Source organism: Panthera onca, chromosome B3 (genome assembly GCF_046562875.1).
Source record: "Panthera onca isolate mPanOnc1 chromosome B3, mPanOnc1 haplotype 2, whole genome shotgun sequence".
In the NCBI taxonomy this organism is placed as follows: domain Eukaryota; kingdom Metazoa; phylum Chordata; class Mammalia; order Carnivora; family Felidae; genus Panthera; species Panthera onca.
This window is the reverse complement of record NC_138344.1, coordinates 69,826,829-69,854,416: the sequence shown is the minus strand read 5'-3', so window position 1 is coordinate 69,854,416 and position 27,588 is coordinate 69,826,829. Positions and strand designations below refer to the sequence as shown.

Genomic DNA, 27,588 nt, shown 5'->3' with positions numbered 1-27,588 from the left:
TTTCACTCATATGTGTAATTTAAGAAACAAAACAGATGACCATAGGGGAAGGGAAGGAAAAATAAGATAAAAACAGAGAGGAAGGCAAACCATGAGAGATCCTTCAGTACAGAGAACAAACTGAGGGTTGCTGGAGGGGAGTGGATGGGGGCATGGGCTAAATGGGTGATAGACATTAAGGAGGGGACTTGTTGGGATGAGCACTGGGTGTTATATATAGATGATGAATCACTAAATTCTACTCCTAAAACCTATACTGTACATGTTAACTAACTTCAATTTAAATAAAATCTTGGAAGAAAAAAAAGAAATAAAAAATACAGATTAAAATAAGATCTAAGAAATGAAAAATTAGTGTTCCTTAGCGTTCACTATAATTGGTAAAGAAAAAAATTCAAAAGAAAACTTCTCTGAAATGAAAGAAGCATTGAACTACAGTCTAAAGAGCCTGTCATGGGGCGCCTGGGTGGCTCAGTCAGTTAAGCGTCCGACTTTGGCTCAGATCATGATCTCACGGTCCGTGAGTTCGAGCCCCGCGTCAGGATCTGTGCTGACAGCTCAGAGCCCGGAGCCTGTTTCGGATTCTGCGTCTCCCTCTCTCTCTGCCCCTCCCCTGTTCATGCTCTGTCTCTGTCTCAAAAATAAATAAATGTTAAAAAAAAAATTTTTAAAGAGCCTGTCATGACCCAGGGGAAAAAATGTTATTGCATGGGCCACATCAAGGCCAATCCAGTTGAAGTTACCAGACTTCACATACACAAAATAAACAGCCTACAAAATAACAAAACAAGCAAACACCTTAGGAAACAGAGTTCCCTTGAGGTCTTATAAAAGAAAACCATCAAAGAATAAGCTCCACTAATCAAAAAGTGACTAGAGATGACATATTCAATTATAAAGCCTAATATTAAACAATTCTGGGGATTATGGTTAAAGAACAGAATACAAACATTACAAACTATGGCAGTATTAAAGAGTAATTAACTTAAACAAAAATTAAAAAAAACATTTCTACTGAAAAATTGTTTTTCCTCACCTTTTGTAGTCGAAGAAAATCAACACATCACTTTAAGGATAATTAAGTATGTTGAAGTATAAGGATAATGATTAAAAGAACTAGGAATACTAAAATCAAATCAAATTGAGTGAAGGGAGATGGAGAAGGGGGTAAAGGGTTAAAGTTTAATAGTTTCTTTCTCATAGTGAGAAGTCAATGGATACTGTCTGTGGAGGTAATGCAAAATTAAAGAATTAACTTATAAACAGTGAATAATTAAAAATGAACTATAAACCTTCAAAACTGTTAAAGCATTCACACACAAAAGAAATAAAACATCACATGGAGAAATCTTAATGACAGGATTAAATGGATGCGTAAAATTTATGCATTTACTAATATTTACTGAGCACCCTGTAAAAGTGTGTTAATTTCCAAATATTTGGGATTTTCCCACATGTCATTCCATTCATCTTTAACGTAATTCTGTTATTGCCAGAGAATTAATTTGTATGATTTCAATTTTTAAAATTCTGGTAAAGTTTGCCTTATGGTTCAGAATATAATCTGTCTTCATGAATATTGCATGTACACTTGAAAAAATGTGTGTATTTTGCTATTGTTGGGTAGATTGCTCCAGAAATGATTATTGGGTCCACTTGGTTAAGAGTGTTACCTAGGTCTTCTGTATCCTAATTCATTTCTCTACATACCTTTTCCATCAAGCATAGGTGTGGACTTTTCCATTTGTCTTTTCAATTCCACCCATTTTTTACTCATGTATTTTAAAGCTTTTTCATTCAGGACATGAAAATTTATGATTTTTATGCCTTCTTGCTAAATTTACCATTTTATGATTATGTCATGTCTATTTTCTTCCCTAGTAACGTTTTCTGAAGTGTACTTCAGAAAAGTAATTAATATAAGCTATTAATATAACAACTCCCATTTTTTTCACCATTTGTATGATACATTGTCCATCCTTTTTAACATATATATCTTTATATTTAAAATGGGTTTGTTGTAGACAGCATATAGTAGGAATTTTTTTCAATCTGATAACACGTCTTTCATTAGTATGCAGTCCCCTATAGTTAATGAAATTATTAACACGGTCACTTAGGTCTACCATTTTATCATTTATTTTGTTTTCTCTCCCCATTGTTGTTCTTCCCTTCATCCTTTTGGGTCTCCTTTTGGGTTATTTGAATATTTTTTTAATTTGATAAATTTTTATATTTACTTTTATTATTATTATTATTATTATTATTATTATTATTATTATATCCCGGTTACCGTTGCTGCTGCTGTTAGTGCTACTCTGGAGATTACACATACCTAATTTTTGACAGCTTATATTTAATATTGTGCCACTTCAAGCAAAATGTAAAAGGCCTACCATAGAGTTCTCTACATTCTCCCCATTTTATGTCATGGTTGTCATATGTATTATACCTAAAAGTTCCTTGATCTGAATATCCCACATCTGAACATCGATGATTCAATGTGATGATTTTTACCTTTAATATTCATACATATTTTAGAGAACTTAAGAGGAATATTGTAATATTATATTTTTATATATACCATTCCTGACCCTCCTGAAATTCCACTCTCTTCTGGCCTTTATGGGATTTTTTCTGAGTAATCTGTTAACATTTATATCATTTCCCTTCTATATAATGTGTCCTTTTTCTCAGACTGCTTTCTGTAATTTTTTTCTTTTTTTTTTTTTTTTGGTCAGTATTTTATGAAGTTTCACTGTAATGATTCTGGCCATGTTTTTCTTTGAGTATATCCTGCTTCGTTTTGCTGGGCCTTTTGAGTCTATACGTTTATGTCTTTAAATATATTTGGGAAGTTTTCCACCATTGTTTCTTCAAACATATTTTCTATACTAATCTCTGTCTCCTCTTCCTCTGGGACTTCGTGAAAAGAATGTTAGACCTTTCCCTATTGTCCCCAGACCGTGAGAATCTGTTCATTTCCTTCCAAATTTTCTTAATCTCTCTTCTTCACAGTGGATCATTTCTACTGATTCATCTTCCAGTTCACTGTCTCTTCCTTTTACCATCTCCATCTGCTATTGATCCTATCCTGTAATTTTTTCATTTCAAATACTGTATTTTAAAGTTCTAAGTCTTCCATATCATTTTTCTTTATACTTTCTATATCTCTGCTGAGAGATTTATTTGTATTCATGTAAGCCATCAGTTTATCTTTCCTCAAAAATGATAGCAGAAATAGTTGCTGTAAAGTATTTGCCCCTTCCAGCATCTTGGTAGTCTTGGGGCATCTGTTGATTGTTCCCTTCGGAACAGATCACACTTTCCTCATTCTTATGTGTCAAGTCATATTAGATTGTATCTCAGACATTTTGAATATTAAGTTGTGACATTCTGGGTAATGTGGAATCCTCTGGAGAACTGTTTGTTGCTGTTTGCTTCTTTTAGGAGGCAATAAATTGGATTCAGACCAGAAGTGCTGCTGTACCTTCAAATGGTAGGAGATCCAGTGTCAGCTCCGCTTTCAAAGCCTTAGCTATGCTGTTTTGGGTATGCCTCACTCATGGGACACCCATTGGTTTGCCTGGAATTCTGGAAGTAGTTTGTACCATAGATAAGTTCTCAAGGGTCTTGTTATCCTATTTTCGATAGGTCTCACATGTGCACAGCTCAGAAACCAGCACAGGATGTGTACTGCTGCATACACTGAATTAGTGGAACTCTCTCTCCGGGTTGTTCATCTCCAAGAATCTTCCCACACTTTTTGAATTGCAGGGCCTATTTTCATCAGCTGACCAGAAATATGGGGTTTCTCTTAGAGTGTCAGCTGCTTCAATTCGGCTGAGCTGCAACTCCATAACTGGGTCCTTTCCTTGGGTAAGGCAGCAAGATAAAAGAGGCAGAAAAAATATGGAAAACTTATTTCACACTCTTCAGACCACAGGGGCTCTCCCTCAGTTCCCTTTTCCAAAAGGATGTGGTATCATCCCTCAGAATTTGAGCTGTCTGCGACACTGTCACTGCTCTGTAACAAGAGCTGCCTTGGATGGGCAAACAGAGAAAAGAGAGGGAAAGAAAGAAAAGAAAAGTATTTCCCTTATACTCACCAGTTTGCAGGGACCACTTTTCACAGTTCCCTGGCCAGAAGTCTTGATTTTCACTTAACGTATTTTCTGCCTGTATCATACCAACCATAGCTCTGCATTGGGGATCTGTTATTAGTGATAAGCCATGAGAGAAAATATCCAAAAAACCTCACCTGCCCATGGGTCGCTTCTTCAAGGCTAATTCCCCTCTACAAAACACCAGATGTTCTTTACTTTTTTTCCTTGTCTCAGGTGCTTAATTTGCATTTTTGCAAGACTGTTTAGATCTAAATAATGGGAAAAATAGGCTGTGCTGAGCTTATTATATTCGGACACCACAATGGATTCTTACAAAACACTATTAAAAAATTATACATTTCTATTTGGCTAATTTCTCTAATTATAACTCATCTAGATTTTTGGATAAGGAATACACACATGCATACACACACACACACACACACACACACACACACACACACACAATGGAATATTACACAGCTATAAAAAAGGATGAGATCTTACCATATGCAACAACATGGATGGATTTGAGCATATTATGCTAAGTGAAATAATTCAAACAAAGACAAATATCATATGATTTCACTCATATGTGGAATCTAAAAATCAAAACAAATGGATGAGGAGAGGAAGATGGCAGCAGAGGAGGAGGACCATAGGTTCACGTCATCTCATGAACACAACCAAATAACTATCAAACCATCCAAAATATCCCAGAAATGAACCTCAATACTGACAGAACAAACGCTTCAACTAAAAGGAGACAAGAGGACATATCGAAACAAGTGTGAAGTGCAGAGAAATGGTTCAGGAAAGAAGAAACAGATCACGGGGGCTGGAGAGGGAGAGAGCCATGGCCACAGAGAAGGGTGAGAGAAAGAGGAGTACATAGGGGAACACACAAGCAGAATGTTTCTCCAAAGCCATTGGCCTCAAAAATGAGAGGGGCTGGATCTTGTGAGTTCTTGCAACCAGTGTCTTAAAGCTTGATGTTTTAAAGGTCTGGGGCGTGGCTAAGATACAGACTGGAGGCCACTGCACTGCTCCTGCACAGCAGGCATGTCCCCTGGGGGCAGACAACATGCAAACAGTTATCTAAGGAGTGCCTTGGGCACACAGTGTAGAGATTATTTGATCTTCTTGGACCATGTCCCTGAGGGGCAGCATTCAGAGACACCTCTCCAGGAATAAGGAAGCTGGCTGGTGCCATTTCCCTCCCCCACCCCTCAGCATAAACACAGAGCCACCTGTGCACAGCAGCACAGTGCCAACACTGGGTGCCTAACTTGCTTACGCTAGGCCTCACTCCCCTGCACACTGGTGGCACTGCCCTTCTCAGTCAAACCTGCCTTAGTCCCAACAGGCTCCTACCCCAGAGGACCAGCACAAATCACTGCCCAAACCATGTATCCCAACCAGACATGTCTGCAAGACCTCAGTTCTGGTAGAGGTGATGTCAGGTCTCATGTCACAAGCAGACCAGAGCACACCTAGTTGAAACTCCCCACATTCAGGCGAGGGACCAAATACTTCTCACAGCAGGCAAGGAGAGCCACAGCAGATGAGTGGCCTGAAGGCCCAAACACAACAGCAAAGCACACACAGCACACACCAGAGACACTCCCTGAAGCACCAGGCCATGGGCACTATATGACTTCTTCCTCAGAAGTCCATTACTTTCAGGAGCAGGAGACATAACTGTTTTTTCTAACACAGAGAAGAAGGCAAAGTCTTAGACAAATTCAAAAACAGAGGAATTTATCCCAAATGAAAGAACAAGATAAGGCCACTGCCAAAGAAGTAAGTGAAACAGATATAAGTAACATGCCTGATGGAGAATTTAAAGCAACAATCATAAGGATACTCACTGGGCTTGAGAAAAGAGTGGAAGACTTCAGGGAGACCCTTACCACTGAGATAAAAGAGTGTTTAAAAAATCAATCAGAGGGACGCCTGGGTGACTCAGTCAGTTAAGCATCTGACTTTGGCTCAGGTCATGATCTCACTGTTGGTGGTTTGAGCCCCGCGTCAGGCTCTGTGCTGACAGCTCAGAGCCTGGAGCCTACTTCGGATTCTGTGTCTCCCTCTCTCTCTATCCCTCCCTGACTAGTGCTCTGTCTCTGTCTCTCAAAAATAATAAAAATGTAAAAAAAAACAAAAAATTTTTTTAAATCAATCAGAGATGAAGAATGCAATACAGGAGACTGGAAACACGTGTGATGCAATGAAAAGCAGTCTGAAAGAAGCTGAGGAATGATTTAGTGACCTGGCAGACAATGAAAAAAAAACTAATGAGGCTGAACAAAAGAGAGAAAAAGGAATTATACAAAATGAGAATAGACTTAAACTCAGTCACTCTATCAAACATAAAAATATTCATATTATAGAAGTAACAGAAGAAGAACAGAACAAAAAGGGGGCAGGAAATTTATTTCAAGAAATAATAGAAAACTTCTCTAATCTGGAGAAGGAAACAGACATTCAAGTCCAGGAGGCATAGCAAACTCTCCACCAACAAAATCAACACAGGCCAACACCAAGATATACTGTCACTTCGTTTGCAAAATGTAGTGATGAAACAATCTGAAAAGCAACAAAAGAAGTCCTTAACTTATAAGGGAAAACCCGTAAGGCTTTGGAGATTCCTCAATAGAAACTTGGTAAGCCAGAGGAAGTGACATGATATATTCAATGTACTGAATGGAAAAATCTGCAGCCAAGATTATTCTATCAGGCAAGGCTATGAGTCAGAGTCAAAGGAGAAATAAAGGGATTCCAAGACAAAAACTAAAGGAGTTTGTGACCACTAAGCCAACCCTACAAGAATCGCAAAATTTTAAAATAAAATACTCACAAATTGAATCCAACAATACATTAAAAAATCATTCACCACAATCCAGTGGGATTTATTCCTAAATTACAAGGGAGATTGAATATTTGTAAATCGATCAACATGATATCCCACATTAATAAAAGGAAGGAGAAGAACAGTATGATCATTTCAATTGATGCAGAAAAAAACATTATCCATTCACGGTAAAATCCCTCAACAAAATAGGATTGCAGGCAACATACCTCAAAAGAATAAAGACCATACATAAAAATCCACAGCTAATAAGGGAAAAAACTCAGAGCTTTTCCTCTACAATCAGGAACACAAAGGGATGCCCACACTCATCACTGTTATTCAACACTGTACCGGAAGTCCTAGCCACAGCAATAAGAGAGCAAATATTGCTGTGTTGTGTACCTGAAATTAATGTACCATTGTGTGTCACCTACACTCAAAAATTTTTTTAAACAATTTAATTAAAATAAAGCAAATTAAATTACATAATTTAATATATATATAATTTTCTAGGACATATATTTTGGCGTGCTTCCATGAATTCCTAGACACAATTCCAGATACAGGGTAAGCACAAGTCCATATATGTAGTAAGAAAAAAAAATAACTTTAGGGGCGCCTGGGTGGCGCAGTCGGTTAAGCGTCCGACTTCAGCCAGGTCACGATCTCGCGGTCCGTGAGTTCGAGCCCCGCGTCAGGCTCTGGGCTGATGGCTCGGAGCCTGGAGCCTGTTTCCGATTCTGTGTCTCCCTCTCTCTCTGCCCCTCCCCCGTTCATGCTCTGTCTCTCTCTGTCCCAAAAATAAAAAAAAAAAAAAAAAAAAAAAATGTTGAAAAAAAAAAAATAACTTTAGAGGACATATGAATAAAGCAAAGAATGAATTATTGGTTCATGAATGTGCATATGTATGTGATCAAAAGAAAATCAGAGAATGTCATCAGTTTATGCTTTTCAAACTTGTTCCCACAAAGGTTTATATCACCAATAGAAAATATTGAGTGATCACGAAGCAATTATCTAAGAGAAAGATTAGTGAGAAAGGGTCATGAAGGCAGAATGCTATCAAGTAGGAGAGATTAGTAGCCCTGCAGTCTGCAATCAGATTGTTTTTAAATACTTGAAGAACAATCTGAATGCAAAATTTTCCAGCTAAACAACATAACTATGCCCTCCAAATCATAAAGAAAAAGTTGAGAGATTATAATAGAACTGAAAAACCTGGATTAGGTATGTACATTTTCCAACTCACAAGAAATAAGCAAAAGAGCTATTATTGGTAATAGTGGAGACTATCAATCACCAGTGAATAATTAGCATCTTGGTTACCTCAAGAGGTAGATCATAAGAAAATATATGGATAAATTGAAAAACAAATGATAAACTGAAAACGTGACTTTTAAACAAAATATGAGCAAATATACTTAAATTTCTTAAGTATTTAAATAGTGAAGCCAAGAAAAGATTTCAAGTAGCATATACATGTGCAACTCCATGTGAATCAACCTGTTTTGAATTAAGGTTTATCTCTCTAGGTCTTCATTATCTAAGGGAAGAAGAGCATTTATAAGAGTGTGGTAACATTAAAATCAATTGCAGAACCACTAAAGAAACCAATTCTACAATTTCAGATACCAGCTACACAATGATCAGGATAAAAATCTTACACCATTTTTTATGAAATCATCCTAAAAATCATTAATGGTCTGAAAGTTCTCTTCACTGCTGCCTTCATCTCTTTATTCCTGAACGTGTAGATGACTGGATTCAGAAAAGGAGTGATGACTGCATCAGACAGGGCAAGAAATTTGTCCATTTGGGAATTGGGATGTGGCCATGTATAGACAAACATGGTTGGACCGAAAAACAAAAGGACCACAGTGATGTGAGCTGACAGGGTGGAAACGGCCTTGGATGAGCCACCGGAGGAATGTTTCCAAACAGAAAACAGGATAAAGACGTAGGAGATGAGGAGTATCAAGAAGGAACCCACACAGATAAACCCACTGTTAACAGTGACCATGAACTGCAATCTGTACGTATCTGTACAGGCCAGTCTGAGGAGCCGAGGAAGGTCACAGTAAAAGCTATCCAATACATTAGGACCGCAGAAGGGCAAATTAACAATGAATGCTAGTTGGAACAGTGAGTGACTGACACCAAGGGCCCAGGCAGCAGCCAGAAACAAAATGCACACTCGTGGGCTCATGATGGTCAAGTAGTGGAGAGGCTTGCAGATGGCAACATATCTGTCAAAGGCCATGGCGATGAGCAGCACCATCTCCACACCACCAATGACGTGGATGAAGAAGATCTGGGCGATGCAGCCTCCAAAGGAGATGACTCTGTGCTTTCTGAAAAGGTCATAAATCATCTTGGGTGAGGTGGCAGAGCAGGCTCCCAAGTCAATGAAAGAGAGATTGGCCAGTAGGAAGTACATGGGGGAATGCAAGTGAGGATCAACGGTCACAGAGAACACAATGAGGATGTTCCCGGTCATGCTTGCCACATAGAGCACAGAGAACACCAGGAGGAGAAGCTGGATCTCCACTGAATGAGTGAGTCCCAGAAACACAAACTCAGACACAACCGAGTGATTCCCTCCATCCATTGATCCAGCCAACTGGGCTGCCATTGAAATGAGAACTATGAATGTGACAAAGAAATTGTGATGATCAGGAATGATACCGGTATTAACAATTTACGTTGCATTACAGAAGAGAACTACCTGGTAATCCAATGCTTTACACTTCATAAGTAATGATGATAATGATGATGACATAAGCACAACTCAGGAGATTATAAGTGGAACTGTCAGGAAAATCTCTCAGAGCCTAAAATTAATAGGAGAAGTAGGCAAGAAGAAAAGCTTCACGGGGGCCTGCAGCAAGAAACAAAATATACAATCAAGACAGTATATTTACTTACAAAAGAAAAAGAGGCAGTAGGTGGAAATAAATTTATTTAATTATGCACAAAGGGAAATTCAACAATTATACAAATTATATCTGACCTTACTTTCCCATGTCAACACACTTAATCTCCCTTTTATGATCATTTTCAATTACACTCAGAGAGTAGGGTTGTGGGGAAACTGATTAATCAACGGATCGGCATCTAGGAGTGAAAGTCTTCTGAAACATGAGATGGCAATGAATTAAGGAGAAATGCATGGTAGACAAGGATGTAGATGGAGATTAGGGACAATGAAACGGGGGAAGAAGAAAGCACCACAACCAGGCAAGAGTAGTAAAACAGGGAGAAATGGACCTTAACAAAGACAGAATTTCATTCTTTGTCACTATGTCAGACCAGGTTCACTGCTTTTCTGAATCTTCCTTTTTTTTTTATTGTGGTAAAAACCATGTAACATTAAAATGTACCTTAGAAACCCTGTGTAAGTGTATAGTTCAGTATTATTCAATATATTCATGTTATGAAAAAGATCCCCAGAACTTTTTCATCTTGCAAATGTGAAACTCTATACCTATTAAAAAACTCTTCTTTCCACTCTCCCTTCAACCCCCTCTAACCACCATTCTACTTCCTGTTTCTATGATTTTTGACTACTTCAGATACCTCATAGATATAAAATCATACGTCATTTATCTTTGCCTTATTCCCTGTACCACAACATCCTCAAGGTTCATCAACTACATCTTCCCATTTTTTTCATTTTATTAAGTTCAATCAATGGGTATCTCAGTCGGTTAAGCCTCCAGCTCTTCATTTCAGCTCACATCATATTTCACAGTTTGCAGGATTGAGCTACGATCCTGTAGGCTTGGGCTCTGTGCTGGCAACATGCAGCCCGCTTGGGATTCGCTCTCCCTCTCTCTCTACCCCTCCCCCACTCACTCTTGATACATAAGAGAAAAAAACTTTATTTTTGTTAATTTTTATTTATTTTGAAGGAGGGAGAGAGAGAGAAAGCGCCCATGGGGGGTGGGGGGGGGTGCACACAGAGAGGGAGAGAGGGAGACACAGAATCTAAAACTGGGTCCAGGCTCTTCTCTGTCAGCACAGAGCCCTACAATGGACTCGAACTCACAAGCTGTGAGATCATGACCTGAGCCGAAGTCAGATGCTTAACCGAATGAGCTATCCAGGCAACCCAATAAAAAATTAAAAATAAAAATAAAAACTTTAAGGAAAACTTCAATCAAAATCATACAGAGACCTCTACTGGTCACAAGACTCAATACAGTTCCCTCTGGTGCCTACATCTGGCCCGGTGAGAATTTTATCCAGACCTAATACAAACAAATATTTGGGATTTCACCCTAGGTTTTGCTAAAGCATGGGTCTATACACCACAAGTGATGTGAAATACACCTGCAAAGAGCTTCTATCCGTCCACTCACATAAGGCGCTTATGGCCAGCACTTGGAAACAGTGAAATAATCAATTTTTCTTCATCAGTGACTTAGCCACACCTGCCCTGTCCCCTTTTCCACTCGGTAGTATCTCCATCCTGTTAACACATTCACTACTTTCTTTTATTGTGACCTGCTCTGGTGCTTGACATCATTGTGCTCATTCTGTCTGAAATCCATGCAGATATGTTTTCTCTCCAAGGTCATTTGTACTTTTAAGCTTTCAGCCCATTTTGAAATGAAAAGAATATAAAACTTCAGTAACATTACAGGAGGGCACCAGAGCTATCTCCTTGGCTTGATCACCTGTACCTAAAGCTGACACTAAAAGGTTGGTAACTGGGGTGCCTGTCTGGCTCAGTTGGTAGAGCATGTGACTCTTGATCAGGGTTGTAAATTCAAGCCCCATAGTGGATGCAGAGAGTAATTAAAATTAACGCCTTTAAAAAGAAAGTGGGGTGGCTGGTGACTTTGAAGTTTTGAGTATGCTTTGTATTTAGGAGGGGAAGGAATGAAAGTAGGGGAGAAGATTCCATTACTCTGTGTCCAAACACCCACCACACAATGAGGTAGAGGGTAAGCTCAGAAAATGACTGTTGAAGTTTCACTCTTTTAGAAGGTGCTGGATTGCAGTACAGGTTTACTGACATTCTTCTCCTCTTGCGGGCACAGTGCCAAGAATTTGAAGAAAATTCTCCAAAACAAACAAACAAAAACAAACCAAAAAACCTCCACTTGATACTCTCATCTATCCTAAAACATCCTTCTGCCCCAAAACTTACAAAAGCACTCACTGTGATCTGACCCCAATTCTAGCTCACCAATACTGAGCTGAGTCTCTCATATGTATCTAAATCAAATGATTTTGCTGTCAGTTCCTGAGTCCACAGTCCATACTCTCAGAACACACACTCTCTATAGCTTCAAGCTCTTCCATCAGAAATCTTAGCCTGGGCTAAAGAAAAGGGAACCATCTTTGTGAGAGACGGACTGAAGGAAGAGGAATGGTGGGATAAATATGCATGGGTGACTGACAGAGGCACTGGAGACATGGCCAGAAATACTCAGCAACTGAGCGAAAAACATGAAGACTTTCATGAGGAAAGCATATGCACGTGATGAAATCAGACCAATATTTTTGTCTAAGAGCCTTTTCCACAGTGACCATTACTCAAATGAAAAACCTGAGATTCAAACATCTAAACTGAATTGCTTATAGTCACACAAGTGCCAGAACTGGTGACCAGAGCCCATGTCTCTGGATTCTTGATCCAGAAGTCACAGGTCATGTAGAAAATGACCTAAGAAAGAGTAAAAACTGAACATTAAAAATGTTATCTTCTGGGGCACCTAGGCAGCTCAGTCAGTTAAGCGTCCAACTTCGGCAAAGGTCATGATCTCACAGTTCACAGGTTCGAGCCTCGCACTGGGCTCTGTGCTGACAGCTCAGAGCCTGGAGCCTGCTTCAGATTCTGTACCTGCCTCTCTCCTGCTCCTCCCCTACTCGTGTTCTGACTCTGTCTCTCAAAAATAAACAAACGTTAAAAAAAAAATTTTAATGTGATTTTCTGAATTAAAACTGACACCAAACACCAGCATTTACACAAACTACCTATTATTTGCACTAAATTATTTGGCATGACAGTAACTACATATAACTACGTGACCAATTAAATATTAGAAGTACAATGTATACAGAAATGAGATCAGTCATTACTACCATACTTTGCTCACTCTTCTCATCTTGGTGCTCATTTGGAAGGACACAACAGTGGTAAATTATTTGAAGGAATATTGGTTATCACATCATCCTTCCTGCCTCTCTATACTTTACTCTCCTCAAAAGTCAAATAAAAGTTCTCAGTTTACACAGTTTTCCTTAAGAGGAAAGCTATCAAGACATAAATTGCACACATAATAGCTACAATATAAGGCATCATACAATATATGCCATACAAACAGTAGAGAACATCACTAGCTGAATATGTGAGGGGGGGAAACTAATAGAAATTCAAAGGAAGGACCAGTATTATCCGGCAAGGTCAAGGATTTCAGGAAGAGGTTGGACTGTGGGGTGTCCTTTTAAATATGAGTGAGAAAGACCTTAAACTGTAGTCTTTGCTTTTAATCATAATGCCTTAAGGGTTTTATTTGAATTGCCCAAAGCTCCTAACTAGGTGTGTAAGTCGGTAAATATTTCCAGAATGGAAGGTTGGTTAATAACCCCTGCACTCTCCAGGAACCAAGGACTCCCATGTTGTTTCTCCGCCATCTTTTGAAATAGATTCCACACGCAGAGAAGAATATATCTTAGCTCTTATCTCAAAATTGACAATAACCATAACTAATAGTCTCTCTTCAGAGACACCCCCCCCCTCTACAAAATATACTTTGCTTGGGGGTGTAGGAAACTTGTGTCTGCAAGCCTGCACCTAACACGCAACATGTCACGAAGCTTGGCAATAATCTGAGAGGCAGAAATAGGGGAGAGAGGAAGTATGAAGAAATATGAAAAGAGAGAAAGATACAAGGAAAGGAGAAAATAGAAGAGATACACACTGTGATAATGAAAGGAAAAGACAGAAAAGAAACCATACAAGGACAGAGGGGAAAAGTTCAGATAAAATTAAATAGGAAGATCCAATTCCCACCTGTGATGGAGTGATTAGGTTTGAAAAGGCAAACTCCTTCAGTACTTGCCCAGCAGACTCAAAATCGCTTGTGGATATCACACATGGCAATGAATGCAAAGGTTGCTTTTTACAATGCAGTGTAAATGGAAATTATCCACAAGTTCTAACTGCTACTCTAATTTGAGAAGCTTACAATAGAACTGTGAGTAGTGAGGCTTACAAGTCTACCCAAAGCCTGTTTCTCAATCCAGACTCCAGACTCCACTGCCACTTGCTCTAGGAGCTTGGGAAAGTCACCTAACCTCTCTGAGCCTCAGTGTCCTCATTTGTAAAAGGAGATAACAACACCTCCCTTGCAGGGTGTGGGGAGAACTAGGTGATATAGGTAACATACACCTAGTGCAGTACCTACCACATTGTAAAGGCACAACAAATGGTACCTAATATGTATTAACTATATGTCCCAGTTGTCAGTTCCAAGAATTAAAATTGTTTTAATTTTTAATCCATTATTCTGAGATAACGAAGAGGAGTTGGTTTCACTTCAGGCTTTCGTGTCTATGCTGGTGTCAGGTAGCTTGAAAGGATTCATTAGGGATACTTCTGATAGAATAATTTTGCTCGTAAGTGGAGACACTGCTCAGGGCTTGGTTTGTAAGAAGTTTATGTTCTGACAAATCATAAGTCAGGCTGTGTCATTTCCACAACCACTCCTCTCCCTATAGCCAAAGCCATGAATAAATTCTCACAGAAAGTATTCTGAAGACTTTCTTGACCACCTCACATAACACTGGTCATTTGCACCTGCACTGGGGTGGAGTGCTTCAGGGATTTCCAAAGGTGTGCTCATCCAGATAAAAATTTGCATAAACTTACTTACAAAGAGGAGGCAAACCCACAAATACCGACCTTTCAGGAAATAACACTTTTGCTCCCCAACTCACTTTTGTTTTTCAAGATCCATTTAGCATCTTTAGCCACAGTATTGCTAACTGCACAAGTGGAAAACACAAGGACAGTTTATGCATGTCAAACAATCAGTTATGGATGCAGATGGCCAATGTAGTCCTAGTTCTGTGCATTCCTATTCTTCTGTGCCTTCATATTTATTTTACTAACTAAAACGTATTTATGAGTATGTATTGTTGTCAATCACTTGGAAAGACAATGCCTATCTCACATTGTAAGTCAATATCCAACAAACACAGTAAGATGAATACCACAGCCTTCATAATACCTGAGTAAAGTGAAAGAAGGAGAAAGCCACAGCTGGTGTGATCAGAGAAGACAAAATAGAAAACACGGCATTGAGCAGACCTTTTATAAATAGTAAACATTACAATACATACAGAGAGTTTGAAGAATCCTTTCAGATGGGTGGTACAATATGAGAAACGACAGTTAAGCTCAAGGTACTCTGAGATGACGGCGAAGAGGGCAGGCTGCCCAAGAGAACAGAAGTTGTGTAAAAGAACAGTAGAATATAAGACGAGAAGGAAAGTTGAGGCTGGTTTTATCTGACCTAAGGCTCTAACTGCAGATGGTGGGGTACTGGTAATAAATAAAGAGGAACAAAGACTCAGGAGCAAAGAATTAATGATAAAACCTCTGCTGGAGGAAGATGATTCATCTTCTAGTATGGCAGACACGCTAGAAGGAAAGGACCAAGAAGAAAGAAGCCCAGTTAAGAGACTGGTATAATAGAATGGATCGGACTTAAGAATCTTCATTATATCAACAACACCATTTCTTACAACTGAGAAATTGGGCACCTGGGAGCATCTGACTTTGGCTCGGGTCATGATCTCAAGGTTCATAAGTTTGAGCCCTGCATCAGGCTCTCTGCTGTTCAGAGCCGGCTTTGGATCCTCTGTCCTCCTCTATCTGCCCCTCCCCTGCTCATACTTTTCTCTCTCAAAATTGAATATTAAAAAAAAGAAAGAAAAAAAGCAGGGACAAATATTTGTTCCTGGATTTTTTTTTTTTTTTTTTACTGTTATCCCCCTCACCTACCTGTTTTGCCAAGGAAACTAAGAGATCAACATCACTAAAGATTCAAGTATGGTCTCCCAACCACATCCTATTCAGAACCATTATAGACATACCCAAATAGCTGTAAAACAACGGCACAGCAAGAGTGGAAGCTAATTCTAATTACGGCCCCAGAGGGCAGTGACCAAACAATGCTGCAAAGATCTTGGATTGCCAGATTGAGATCCCTTAACCTGGGGAATTATCACCTATGATCATTTTGGTTTTCCCAGTGTCGCCAAGGAGAGAAGCTGTTAATGAGAAGAAATAAGAGTTGGTAATTTTCTGACAAATAGACTCTTTGCATAATCAAGAACTATTTGGAATCTTGACTTTTACTGTGACTGAATATGTATTCCACAGGAAAATTTAAAGTGGATTTTTCCATTTTTAATCATTTTATGATCATTTTAGTAGGGCGTATTCCATTTTAGAAATGTGGAAATATAGAACAGTATTTTTTAAAACCTTAAGGACACACTATTTTGAGTTTAAACAAAAAGAAATACTATTTTCAAAGGTGAAATTAAAGTGATTTTGAAAATCAATCCTCTTGCATATTATCTTGTTCACTCTTTAGCACAGCAGAGTAAGCACTATTATCACATACAAAATTTTCTTTTTCCTTTTTTCTAATTTTAATTTTAGTTAGCTAACATACAGTGCAATACTGGTTTCAGGAGTAGAATTCAGTGATTCATCACTTACATACAGCACCCAGGGCTCATCACAACAAGTGCCCTCCTTAATACCCATCACCCATCTACCCCATCTCCCATCCACCTCCCTCCATCAAACCTCATTTTGTTCTCTAAGAGTAGTTTGTGGTTTGCTCTCCTCTCTACTCTCCCCTCTCCCACCTTCCCATATGTTCATCTGTTTTGCTTCATAAATTCTTATCATTTATTTTTTTAATATGAAATTTATTGTCAAATTGGTTTCCATACAACACCGAGTGCTCCTCCCAACAGGTGCCCTCCTCAATGCCCATTACCCACCCTCCCCTCCCTCCCACTCCTAAATTCCAAATATGAGGGAAAACGTATGGCATTTGTCTTTCTCTGATTGATTTATTTTGCTTACCATAATATATTCTAGATCCATCCACATTATTACAAATGCCATGACTTCATTCTTTGATGGCTGAGTAACATTCCAGTGTGTGTGTGGGGGGGGGGGGGGGGTGTATGTATGTATGTATGTATTTACCACATCTTCTTTATCCATTCACCAGTCGATGGACATTTGGGCTCTCTTCATAGTTTGGCTGTTGTTGATAATGCTGCTATAAACATTGGGGTGTGTGTATCCCTTTGAATCTATATTTATGTATCTTATGGGCAAATACCAAAGAGTGTAATTGCTGGATCATAGGATAGTTCTATTTCTAGTTTCTTGAGGAACCTCCCTACTCTTCCCCAAAGTGGCTGCACCAGTTTGCATTCCCCCCAACAGTGCAAGAGTGTTCCTTTTTCTTCACATCCTCCCCAACACCTGTTGTTTCTTGTGTTGTTACTTTTAGCCATTCTGACAGGTGGGAGGTGGTGGCTCTTTGTGGTTTTCATTTATATTTCCCTGATGATGAGTCATGTTGAGCATCTTTGCATGTGCCTGTTAACCATCTCGGTGTCTTCTTTGGAAAAGTGTCTATGACATGCAAGATTTCAATTTACGTAATAAACCAGATTATATAGCTAAGAAAGGTTAGTTTCATCTTTGAACACAGAACCACTAATTTGTTCCTGTTCTTCTCTTCAGCATACTCCTTTGCCACAAAGTACTGAATACAAGTACAATGTTACCCAATTTTTTTTAGAAGACAAAATCAAAGTATCAGGTAAGACCACCAACACCACAGAGATAATTGACTATCACTTTTGAAAATAGAGAATTCTAGCTTAAGACAGCTGAAAAGAAAGTGTTTCCTCTCCTCTTCCTGCTACAGCAAGGTAACAAACAAGGCTCTCACCAAACCTCAAACTTTATAACCCTTCCTTCTTGTGCACTCAAGAACACTGCAGCTTCCCCCCCACTTTGGTATCATCCATGCTTCCCTGTTTTGTCATTCCCCTCAGCTTTCACCATACATAGATCTCCCAACATACTAAATTTTTTTTTTAATTTTAATGTTTATTTATTTTCAAAGAGAAAGAATGAGTGCAAGTGGTGGGTTGGTGGGGGGAGGCACAGAACCCGACGTGGGGCTCAAACCCACAAACCACAAGCTCATGACCTGAGCCAAAGGCAGATGCTTAACCAACTGAGCCACCCAGGTGCCTCTAGAAACTCTTAATCCAACTTTCCTTTAAAGCTCCATTTCTCTAAAGACCTTTCCAACAAAATTCCTCAAATGAGTTGCCTCTGTTCTCTTCTCCAATTCCTCTCCCAGATTTTCTTGCAAATTCACTACAGTCAGAAAGTTTTTTGAAATGTTTTTAAAATTTATTTAGGTTGCGGGAAGAAGGGGGGGAGAAGGAGATAGAGAATTCCAAGCAGGCTCCACACTGTCAGCACACAGCCCAAAGCAGGGCTCAAACTCATGAACCGTGAGATCATGACCTGAGCCGAAATCAAGAGTGGGGTGCTTAACCGACTGAGCCACCCAGGCATCCCAGCACTCCAATCAAAATTTAAGTCCAGAACTTGCACTAAAACTTGTCTTTCAGTGTTCCCATGACCTTCTTATCAAAATCTAATGATCAAGTCTCAATCCTCATCTTTTAACCATTCATTATCTACTCCAACCTTCAGGTACATTTTCTTCACTTGGCTTATCAGGTACCACACAATCCTGGTCTTTCCTTTTCATCGCTGGTGGCTCCTCTTTACTCTCCATAAGTTGTTATCCGGTCTCTGAGCTCTTGATGTCTAAGAAAACCAGGGCTCATGTCTTTTCCATCTATTTTCATGCTCTAAGTTTTCTCATCTAGTACCATGCCTTTAAAGAGCATCTGTGTATCAATCTCTTGCTCCTATTTCTACCCTATATATCACACTTGCTTATCTAGGTACCTACTTTACATTTCCACTTGGATATCCAATAAACATCTTAAATGTAATGTGCACAAAATTGAGCTCAGGGTTGTTAAAGTTGGTTACTATGCCTTCATCTTTCCAGTGGTTTATATCAATCAATAAACAAACAAACAAACAAACAAACTTGGAGTCACTTCTCTAAAATCCAGTATCCTCCAGCTGGCAAATTGTGTTAGCTAACCCTTCAAAAGCTCACCACATCTTACCATTTGCATTGCTGCTCACGCCGACATTCCCCTCTCCCCTTAATTCCTGCAACACACTACTTAATGTACCATTGCTTAGGCCACTGCACCACTTTGTGTAGACTATTCTTAGAAGTACAACGAGTCATAAAGTTAATTCTAAATATAAGTGGTATCATGTCACCTCTCTGCTCAGAATCCTCCAATGGTACCCCGTTTCCTGTTACAATGGTTTACAGAATCCTACATGATTTGGCCTCACTTTACCTATGCAAATATTCTACTATTCTCCTCTTTTTGCACTGACTGGCCTTCTTGCTGTTTCTTGAATACAACCAAGAACTTTAGGCCTTTGCACTGACTATACCCTCTGCCTGGGATGAACTTTCCTCCTGACATTTACAATGATAATTCACTTGCCTGTATCAAATCTTTACTCAAGGACACCTTCCCACTGATGCCTACACCCTAACTGCCCTGATGGGAAGTACAACACACTGCCCACAACTCTGGACTTTCAGATGCACTTTAACCTTCCCTATTATATTGCTATTGCACTTGTTTCCTATTAACTTTCTTTAGAACTTGTTTATTTTGCTTAATATTTATTATCTGGATAGGTGCACAAGAGTAGGAATTATATATAAATATGTATATAACTTACATATACATAAAAATGAAAAAATTATGTAAATAAACTTTATGTATATTTATTTATGAATAGTTTTATATATATTTAATGTTTTACTTATTTTATATATATTAAATGTACAAATATATATTTGTTTTGTATATGTATATATTTATATATAAATTATATATTTTTTAAAAGTTTATATTATATATAGTATATTTATAATATACAAACATAATACATATAATATATATAATTTATTATATTTATATATCTAATTATGTAAATATTTTTGTATATACTTTATAGACATTACATATTTTACTTATATATTATGTGTATATTTATCATATATTTATGTATATAATTTATACATAATAAAATATGTAATTTATGTACATAAATATGTATGTATTTTATATACGTTTAATATTTTCTGTATTAATATATATTAAATATACATTAATACATGTTATTATGTATTTTATATATAAATTATATATTTATATATATTATGTTTCACACATTTTATATGTATATTTTTATATATTTAATATATATTAATATATAATATATATTACATGTACATATTTTTTTTAATTTATTGAGATATTCAAAATGCGTACAGTAATGCCTGGCACTCAGTTGGCACCTGATACTTGCTTCATGAATGAAAAATTGAAAAGGGAAGGTGGAGGTTAAATTATAGGGAAAGAATGAGAATCACAACTGGGTTTCTTGGTTTCATGCCTGGATAGATGATAGTCTAAGGAAATGGAGTTTTCAGTGCTGATCACAAGTACCATTTTGTGTCTCTTCAGTCAAAGGATAAATGAGAGATGCCATTAGATATATTACATAGTATTCTGGATCTCAGAAGACACCAGGACTGTATTTTATATAATAATGTAGTATCAAATGGTTATACATCAGAAGGGAAATGATTACTCACCAAACAGTGCTGAGAAAATTAGCAAGCAGATTTGAAAACTTTAGATCCCATCCTATTATTTCCACCAAAAATAATTTTAAGGTGGATAAATTATTTTAGAAATACATGTTTATGAATATTCATTACGTGTTCGAATGGAAAAGAACTAAGAATAAAACTTAGCCACAATAAAGAAAAAAATTAAAAGTCAGAATTTGAAACTTCCACAGATGGGGTGCCTGGGTGGCTCAGTCAGTTGAGTATCCAGTTTCCACTCAGGTCATGATCTCGTGATTCACGGGTTAGAGCCCCGCATCAAGCTCTGTGCTGACAGCTCAGAGTCTGGAGCCTGCTTCAGATTCTGTGTCTCCCTCTCTCTCTGCCCCTTCCCTGCTCATGCTCTGTCTCTCTATCTCTCAAAAAAAATAATAAACATTAAAAAATTTTTTTGGATCCTGGGAAGATTGTGGCGTAGGAGGACTCGGGCTTACCGTGCGTCCTGCTAATCACTTAGATTCCACCTACACCTGCCTAAATAACCCAGAAAACCACCAAAAGTCTAGCAAAATGGAGTCTCCGGAGCGAAGCTCAGACGAGAGGCCCACAGAAGAGGGTAGGAAGGGCAGAGAGGCAGTGCGCCCTCCACGAACTGGCGGGACGGAGCCGGGGTGGAGGGGCGGCCTGCCGGCCAAGCAGAGCCCCCGAGTCTGGCTTGCAAAAGCGGAGAGGCCAGATGGAGTGTGTTCCGACACCAAGAGGGACTTGACATCTGGAAGGTTATAAGCTAACAGCTCTGCTTGGAGAACAGGAGGGCTAGAGGACAACGGGAGGACAAGTTGTTGAGCTGCGGACAACAGAGCTCAGCTTGGCGGGGAACAAAGGTGCTCGCCAGCGCCATCTCCCTCGCCCATCCCCCTGCCAAAAGCCTAAAGGGAACCAGTTCCTGCCAGGGAACTTGCTTGCACCACACAAACACCCAACTCTGTGCTTCTGTGGATCCATCCCTCTGGCAGGTCTGACTCCCTCCCAGTGCTGCTGGGCCCCTCCCTAAGTGGATCTCCAAAGGAAAAGCGAGCTGAGCCTACCCCTCCCACACCCTTGCACCTTGCCAAACCACCCCAGCTAATGTGACAGATCCCCAGCACCACAAGCCTGGCAGTGTGCAAGTAGCCCAGAAGGGCCACACCACCCCACAGTGAATCCTGCCCCTAGGAGAGGGGAAGAGAAGGCTCACACCAGTCTGACTGTGGCCCCAGCAGTGGGCTGGGGGCAGACATCAAGTCTGACTACAGCCCCGCCCACCAATGCAAGTTATTCAAGACAGCACAGGGGAAGTGTCCTGTAGTCCCGCACCACTCCAGGGACTACCCAAAATGAAGAAATGGAAGAATTCCCCACAAAAGAATCTCCAGGAAATAATGACAGCTAACGAACTGATCATAAAGGATTTAAACAATATAACAGAAAGGGAATTTGGAATTATAGTCATAAAATTAATCACTGGACTTGAAAACGGTATAAAGACCAGCAGAGAACCTCTTGCTACAGAGATCAAGGGACTAAGGAACAGCCAGGAGAAGCTAAAAAATACTATCAATGAGCTGCAAAATAAAATAGAAACAACTACGGCTCGGATTGAAGAGGCATAGGAGAGAAAAGGTGAATTAGAAGATAAAATTATGGAAAAAGATGAAGGTAAGAAAAAGATAAAAAATCCAGGAGTATGAGGGGAAATTTAGAGAACTAAGTGATGCACTAAAGACAAATAATATACGCATAATTGGTATTCCAGAGGAGGAAGAGAGAGGGAAAGGTGCTGGAGGTGTATTTGAAGAAATAATAGCTGAGAACTTCCCGGATCTGGGGAAGGAAAAAGGCATTGAAATCCAAGAGGCACAGAGAACTCCCTTCAGACGTAACTTGAATTGATCCTCTGCACGACATATCATAGTCAAACTGGCAAAATACAAGGATAAAGAGAAAATTCTGAAAGCAGCTAGAGATAAACGTGCTCTAACATATAAAGGGAGACCTATAAGACTCGTGACCGATCTCTCTACTGAAACTGACCGATCTCTCTACTGAAACTTGGCAGGCCAGAAAGGAATGGCAGGAAATCTTCAACATGGTGAACAGAAAAAATATGCAGCCGAGAATCCTTTATGCAGCAAGTCTGTCATTAAGAATAGAAGGAGATATAAAGGTCTTCCCAAACAAACAAAAACTGAAGGAATTCGTCACCACTAAACCAGCCCTACAAGAGATCCTAAGGGGGATTCTGTCAGTGAAATGCTGCAAGGACCACAAAGTACCAGAGACATCACTACAAGCATGAAACCTACAGACATCACAATGACTCTAAACCCATATCTTTCTATAATAACACTGAATGTAAATGGACTAAATGCTCCAACCAAAACACAGGTTATCAGAATGGATAAAAACACAAGACCCATCAATTTGGTGTCTACAAGAGACTCATTTTAGACCTGAGGACACCTTCAGACTGAAAGTGAGGTCATGGAGATCTATCATGCTACTGGAAGTCCAAAGAAAGCTGGAATAGCCATACTTATGTCAGACAAACTAGACTTTAAATTAAAGGTTGTAACAAGAGATGAAGAAGGGCATTATATAATAATTACAGGGACTATCCATCAGGAAGAGCTAACAATTATAGAGGTCTCTGTACCAAATACAGGAGCTCCCAAATATACAAAACAATTACTCACAAACATAAGCAACCTTATTGATAAGAATATGGTCACTGCAGGGGACTTTAATCCTCCACTTACGACAATGGATAGATCATCTAGACACAGGATCAATAAAGAAACAAGGGCCCTGAATGATACATTGGATCAGATGGACTTGACAGACATATTTAGAACTCTGCATCCCAAAGCAACAGAATATTCTTTCTTCTCAAGTGCACAAGGAACATTCGCCAAGATAGATCACATACTGGGTCACAAAACAGCCCTTCATAAGTATACAAGAATTGAGATTATACCATGCATACCTTCAGACCACAATGCTATGAAGCTTGTAATGAATCACAGGAAAAAGTCTGGAAAACCTCCAAAAGCATGGAGGTTAAAGAACACCCCACTAAAGAATGAATGGGTCAAGGGGCGCCTGAGTGGCTCATTCGGTTAGGCAGCCGACTTCGGCTCAGGTCATGATCTCATGGTCCGTGGGTTCAAGCCCCACATCGGGCTCTGTGCTGACAGCTCAGAGTGTGGAGCCTGTTTCGGATTCTGTGTCTCCCTCTCTCTGACCCTCCCCCGTTCATGCTCTGTCTCTCTCTGTCTCAAAAATAAATAAATGTTAAAAAAAAAATTTTTTTAATAAATAAATAAATAAAAGAATGAATGGGTCAACCAGGCAATTAGAGAAGAAATTAAAAATTATATGGAAACAAATGTAAATGAAAATGCAATAATCCAAACGCTTTGGGATGCAGCCAAGGCAGTCCTGAGAGGAAAATACATTGCAATCCAGGCCTATCTCAAGAAACAAGAGAAATCCCAAAAGAAAATCTAACAGCACACCTAAAGGAAATAGAAGCAGAACAGCAAAGACACCCCAAACCCAGCCGAAGAAGAGAAATAATAAAGATCAGAGCAAAAATAAACAATACAGAAGGGGCGCCTGGGTGGCGCAGTCGGTTAAGCGTCCGACTTCAGCCAGGTCACTATCTTGCGGTCCGTGAGTCCGTGAGTTCGAGCCCCGCGTCAGGCTCTGGGCTGATGGCTCGGAGCCTGGAGCCTGTTTCCGATTCTGTGTCTCCCTCTCTCTCTGCCCCTCCCCCGCTCATGCTGTGTCTCTCTCTGTCCCAAAAATAAATAAAAAAAAAAAACGTTGAAAAAAAAAAATTAAGATTCATTCTCTCTCTCTCTCTCTCTCTCTCTAAAAAAAAAATAAATAAATAAACAATACAGAAGCTAAAAAAAAAAAAAAAAAAAACCTGTCGAACAGATCAATGAAACCAAGAGTTTGATTTTTCATAAAATAAACAAAATTGATAAACCTATAGCCAGATTTCTCAAAAAGAAAAGGGAGATTATCCAAATAGATAAAATCATGAATGAAAATGGAATTATTACAATCAATCCCTCAGAAATACAAGCAATTGTCAGCTAATACTATCAAAACTTATATGCCAACAAACTGAACAACCTGGAAGAAATGGACAAATTCCTAAGCGCCCACACACTGCCAAAACTCAAACAGGAAGAAATAGAAAATTTAAACAGACCCATAACAAGCAAAGAAATTGAATCAGTTATCAAAAATCTCCAAACAGGTAAGAGTCCAGGACCAGATGGCTTCCCTGGGGAATTCCACCAGACATTTGAAGCAGAGATAATACCTATCCTTTTCAAGCTGCTCCAAAAAAATAGAAAGGGAAGGAAACTTCCAGACTCATTCTATGAAGCCAGCATTACTTTGATTCCTAAACCAGACAGAGACCCAGCAAAAAAAGAGAACTACAGGCCAATATCCCTGATGACTATGGATGCAAAAATTCTCAATAAGATACTACCAAATTGATTTCAACAGCATATAAAAAGAATTATTCACCATGATCAAGTTGGATTCATTCCTGGGCTGCAGGGCTGGTTCCACATTCGCAAATCAATCAGTGTGATACATCACATTAATAAAAGAAAAGAGAAGAACCATATGATCCTCTCAATCAATGCAGAAAAAGCATTTGACAAAATTCAGCATCCTTTCTTAATAAAAATGCTCGAGAAAGTCAGGATAGACAGAACATACCTAAACATCTTAAAGGCATATGAAAAACCCACAGCTAATATCAACCTCAATGCAGAAAAACTGAGAGCTTTCCCCCTGATATCAGGAACATGACAGGGATGTCCAACCTCACCCCTGTTGTCTAAAATAGTGTTAAAAGTTCTAGCATCAGCAATCAGACAACAAAAGGAAATCAAAGCCATCAAAGCTGGCAAAGATGAAGTCAAGCTTTCACTTTCTGCAGATGGCATGATATTATACATGGAAAACCCAGTAGACTCCACCAAGAGTCTACTAGAACTGATACATGAATTCAGCAAAACGCAGGACACAAAATCAGTGTACAGTAATCAGTTGCATTCATATACACTAATAATGAAGCAACAAAAAGACAAATAAAGAAACTGATCCCATTCACAATTGCACCAAGAAGCATAAAATACCTAGGAATAAACCTAACCAAAGATGTAAAAGATCTGTATGCTGAAAACTATAGAAAGCTTATGAAGGAAATTAAAGAAGACATAAAGAAATGGAAAAACATTCCGTGCTCATGGATTGGAAGAATAAATATTGTTAACATGTCAATACTACCCAAAGCCATCTACACATTCAGTGCAATCCCAATCAAAATTGCACCAGCATTCTTCTCGAAGCTAGAACAAGCAATCCCAAAATATGCATGGAACCACAAAAGACTCCAAATAGCCCAAGTAATATTGAAGAAGACCAAAGTGGGAGCCATCACAATCCCAGACTTTAGCATCTACTACAAAGCCGTAATCATCAAGACAGCATGGTATTGGCACAAACACAGACATATAGACCAAAGGAATAGAATACAGACTCCAGAATTGGACCCACAAACATATGGCCAACCAATCTTTGACAAAGCAGGAAACAATATCCAATGGAAAAAAGAATCTCTTTAACAAATGGTGCTGGAAGAACTGGGCAGCAACATGCAGAAGAATGAAATGAGGACACTTTCTGACACCATTCACAAAAATAAACTCAAAATGGATAAAAAGGACCTGAGTGTGAGACAGGAAACCATCAAAACCCTAGAGGAGAAAGCAGGAAAAAACCACTCTGACCTCAGCCAGAGCAATTTCTTACTTGACACATCCCCAAAGGCAAGGGAATTAAAAGCAAAAATGAACTATTGGGACCTCATGAAGATAAAAAGCTTCTGCACTGCCAAGGAAACAATCAACAAAACTCAAAGGCAACCGGCGAAGAGGAAGAGTTATTTGCAAATGACATATCGGACAGAGGGCTAGTATCCAAAATTTATAAAGAGCTCACCAAACTCCACACCCAAAAAACAAATAACCCAGTGAAGAATGGGCTGAAAACATGCATAGACACTTCTCTAAAGAAGACATCCGGACGGCCAACAGGCACATGAAAAGATGCTCAACGTCACTCCTCATCAGGGAAATACAAATCAAAACCATACTCAGATACCAACTCACACCAGTCAGAGTGGCTAAAATGAACAAATCAGGAGACAATAGATGCTGGCGAGGATGTGGAGAAACGGGAACCCTCTTGCACTGTTGGTGGGAATGCAAACTGGTGCAGCCACTCTGGAAAAAGTGTGGAGGTCCCTCCAAAAATTAAAAATAGACCTACCCTATGACCCAGCATTAGCACTGCTAGGAATTTACCCAAGGGATACAGGAGTGCTGACGCAAGGGGCACTTGGACCCCATGTTTATAGCAGCACTTTCAACAATACCCAAATTACGGAAAAAGCCTAAATGTCCATCAACTGATGAATGGATAAAGAAATTGTGGTTTACATACACAATGGAATACCACGTGGCAATGAGAAAGAATGAAATATGGCCTTTCATAGCAACATGGATGGAACTGTAGAGTGTTATGCTAAGTGAAACAAGTCCTACAGAGAGAAAGACAGACACCGTATGTTTTTACTCTTATGTGGATCCTGAGAAACTTAACAGACCTGGGGGGGGGGGGGGGGGGGAGGAAAAAAAAAAGAGGTTACAGTGGGAGAGAGAGCCAAACCCTAAGA

The 27,588-nt window shown here is 39.1% G+C and overlaps 1 protein-coding gene and 1 long non-coding RNA gene across 3 annotated transcripts in view; one reads left to right on the top strand and one right to left on the bottom strand.

Annotated features, from left to right (window-relative positions):
- LOC144616550 (uncharacterized) overlaps positions 1 to 27,588 on the top strand; it is a 135,363-nt gene that overhangs the window by 38,217 nt on the left and 69,558 nt on the right. The window contains exons 2-3 of one of the 2 annotated variants that reach the window (XR_013555909.2): positions 3,451 to 3,499; positions 17,753 to 17,831. This is a non-coding gene — a long non-coding RNA (uncharacterized LOC144616550). The remainder of the gene's footprint in view (positions 1 to 3,450; positions 3,500 to 17,752; positions 17,832 to 27,588) is intronic. The other variant, XR_013555910.2, reaches the window with a different exon arrangement.
- LOC132669330 (olfactory receptor 4F3/4F16/4F29-like) lies at positions 8,630 to 9,589 on the bottom strand. Its single transcript, XM_060619047.3, has one exon. The coding sequence runs from the start codon at positions 9,587 to 9,589 to the stop codon at positions 8,630 to 8,632; it is 960 nt and encodes a 319-aa protein (XP_060475030.2).

Excerpts from the sequence above, each read along its gene's own strand:
- LOC132669330 (XM_060619047.3), bottom strand. The coding sequence starts at position 9,589 with ATGGCAGCCCAGTTGGCTGGATCAATGGATGGAGGGAATCACTCGGTT.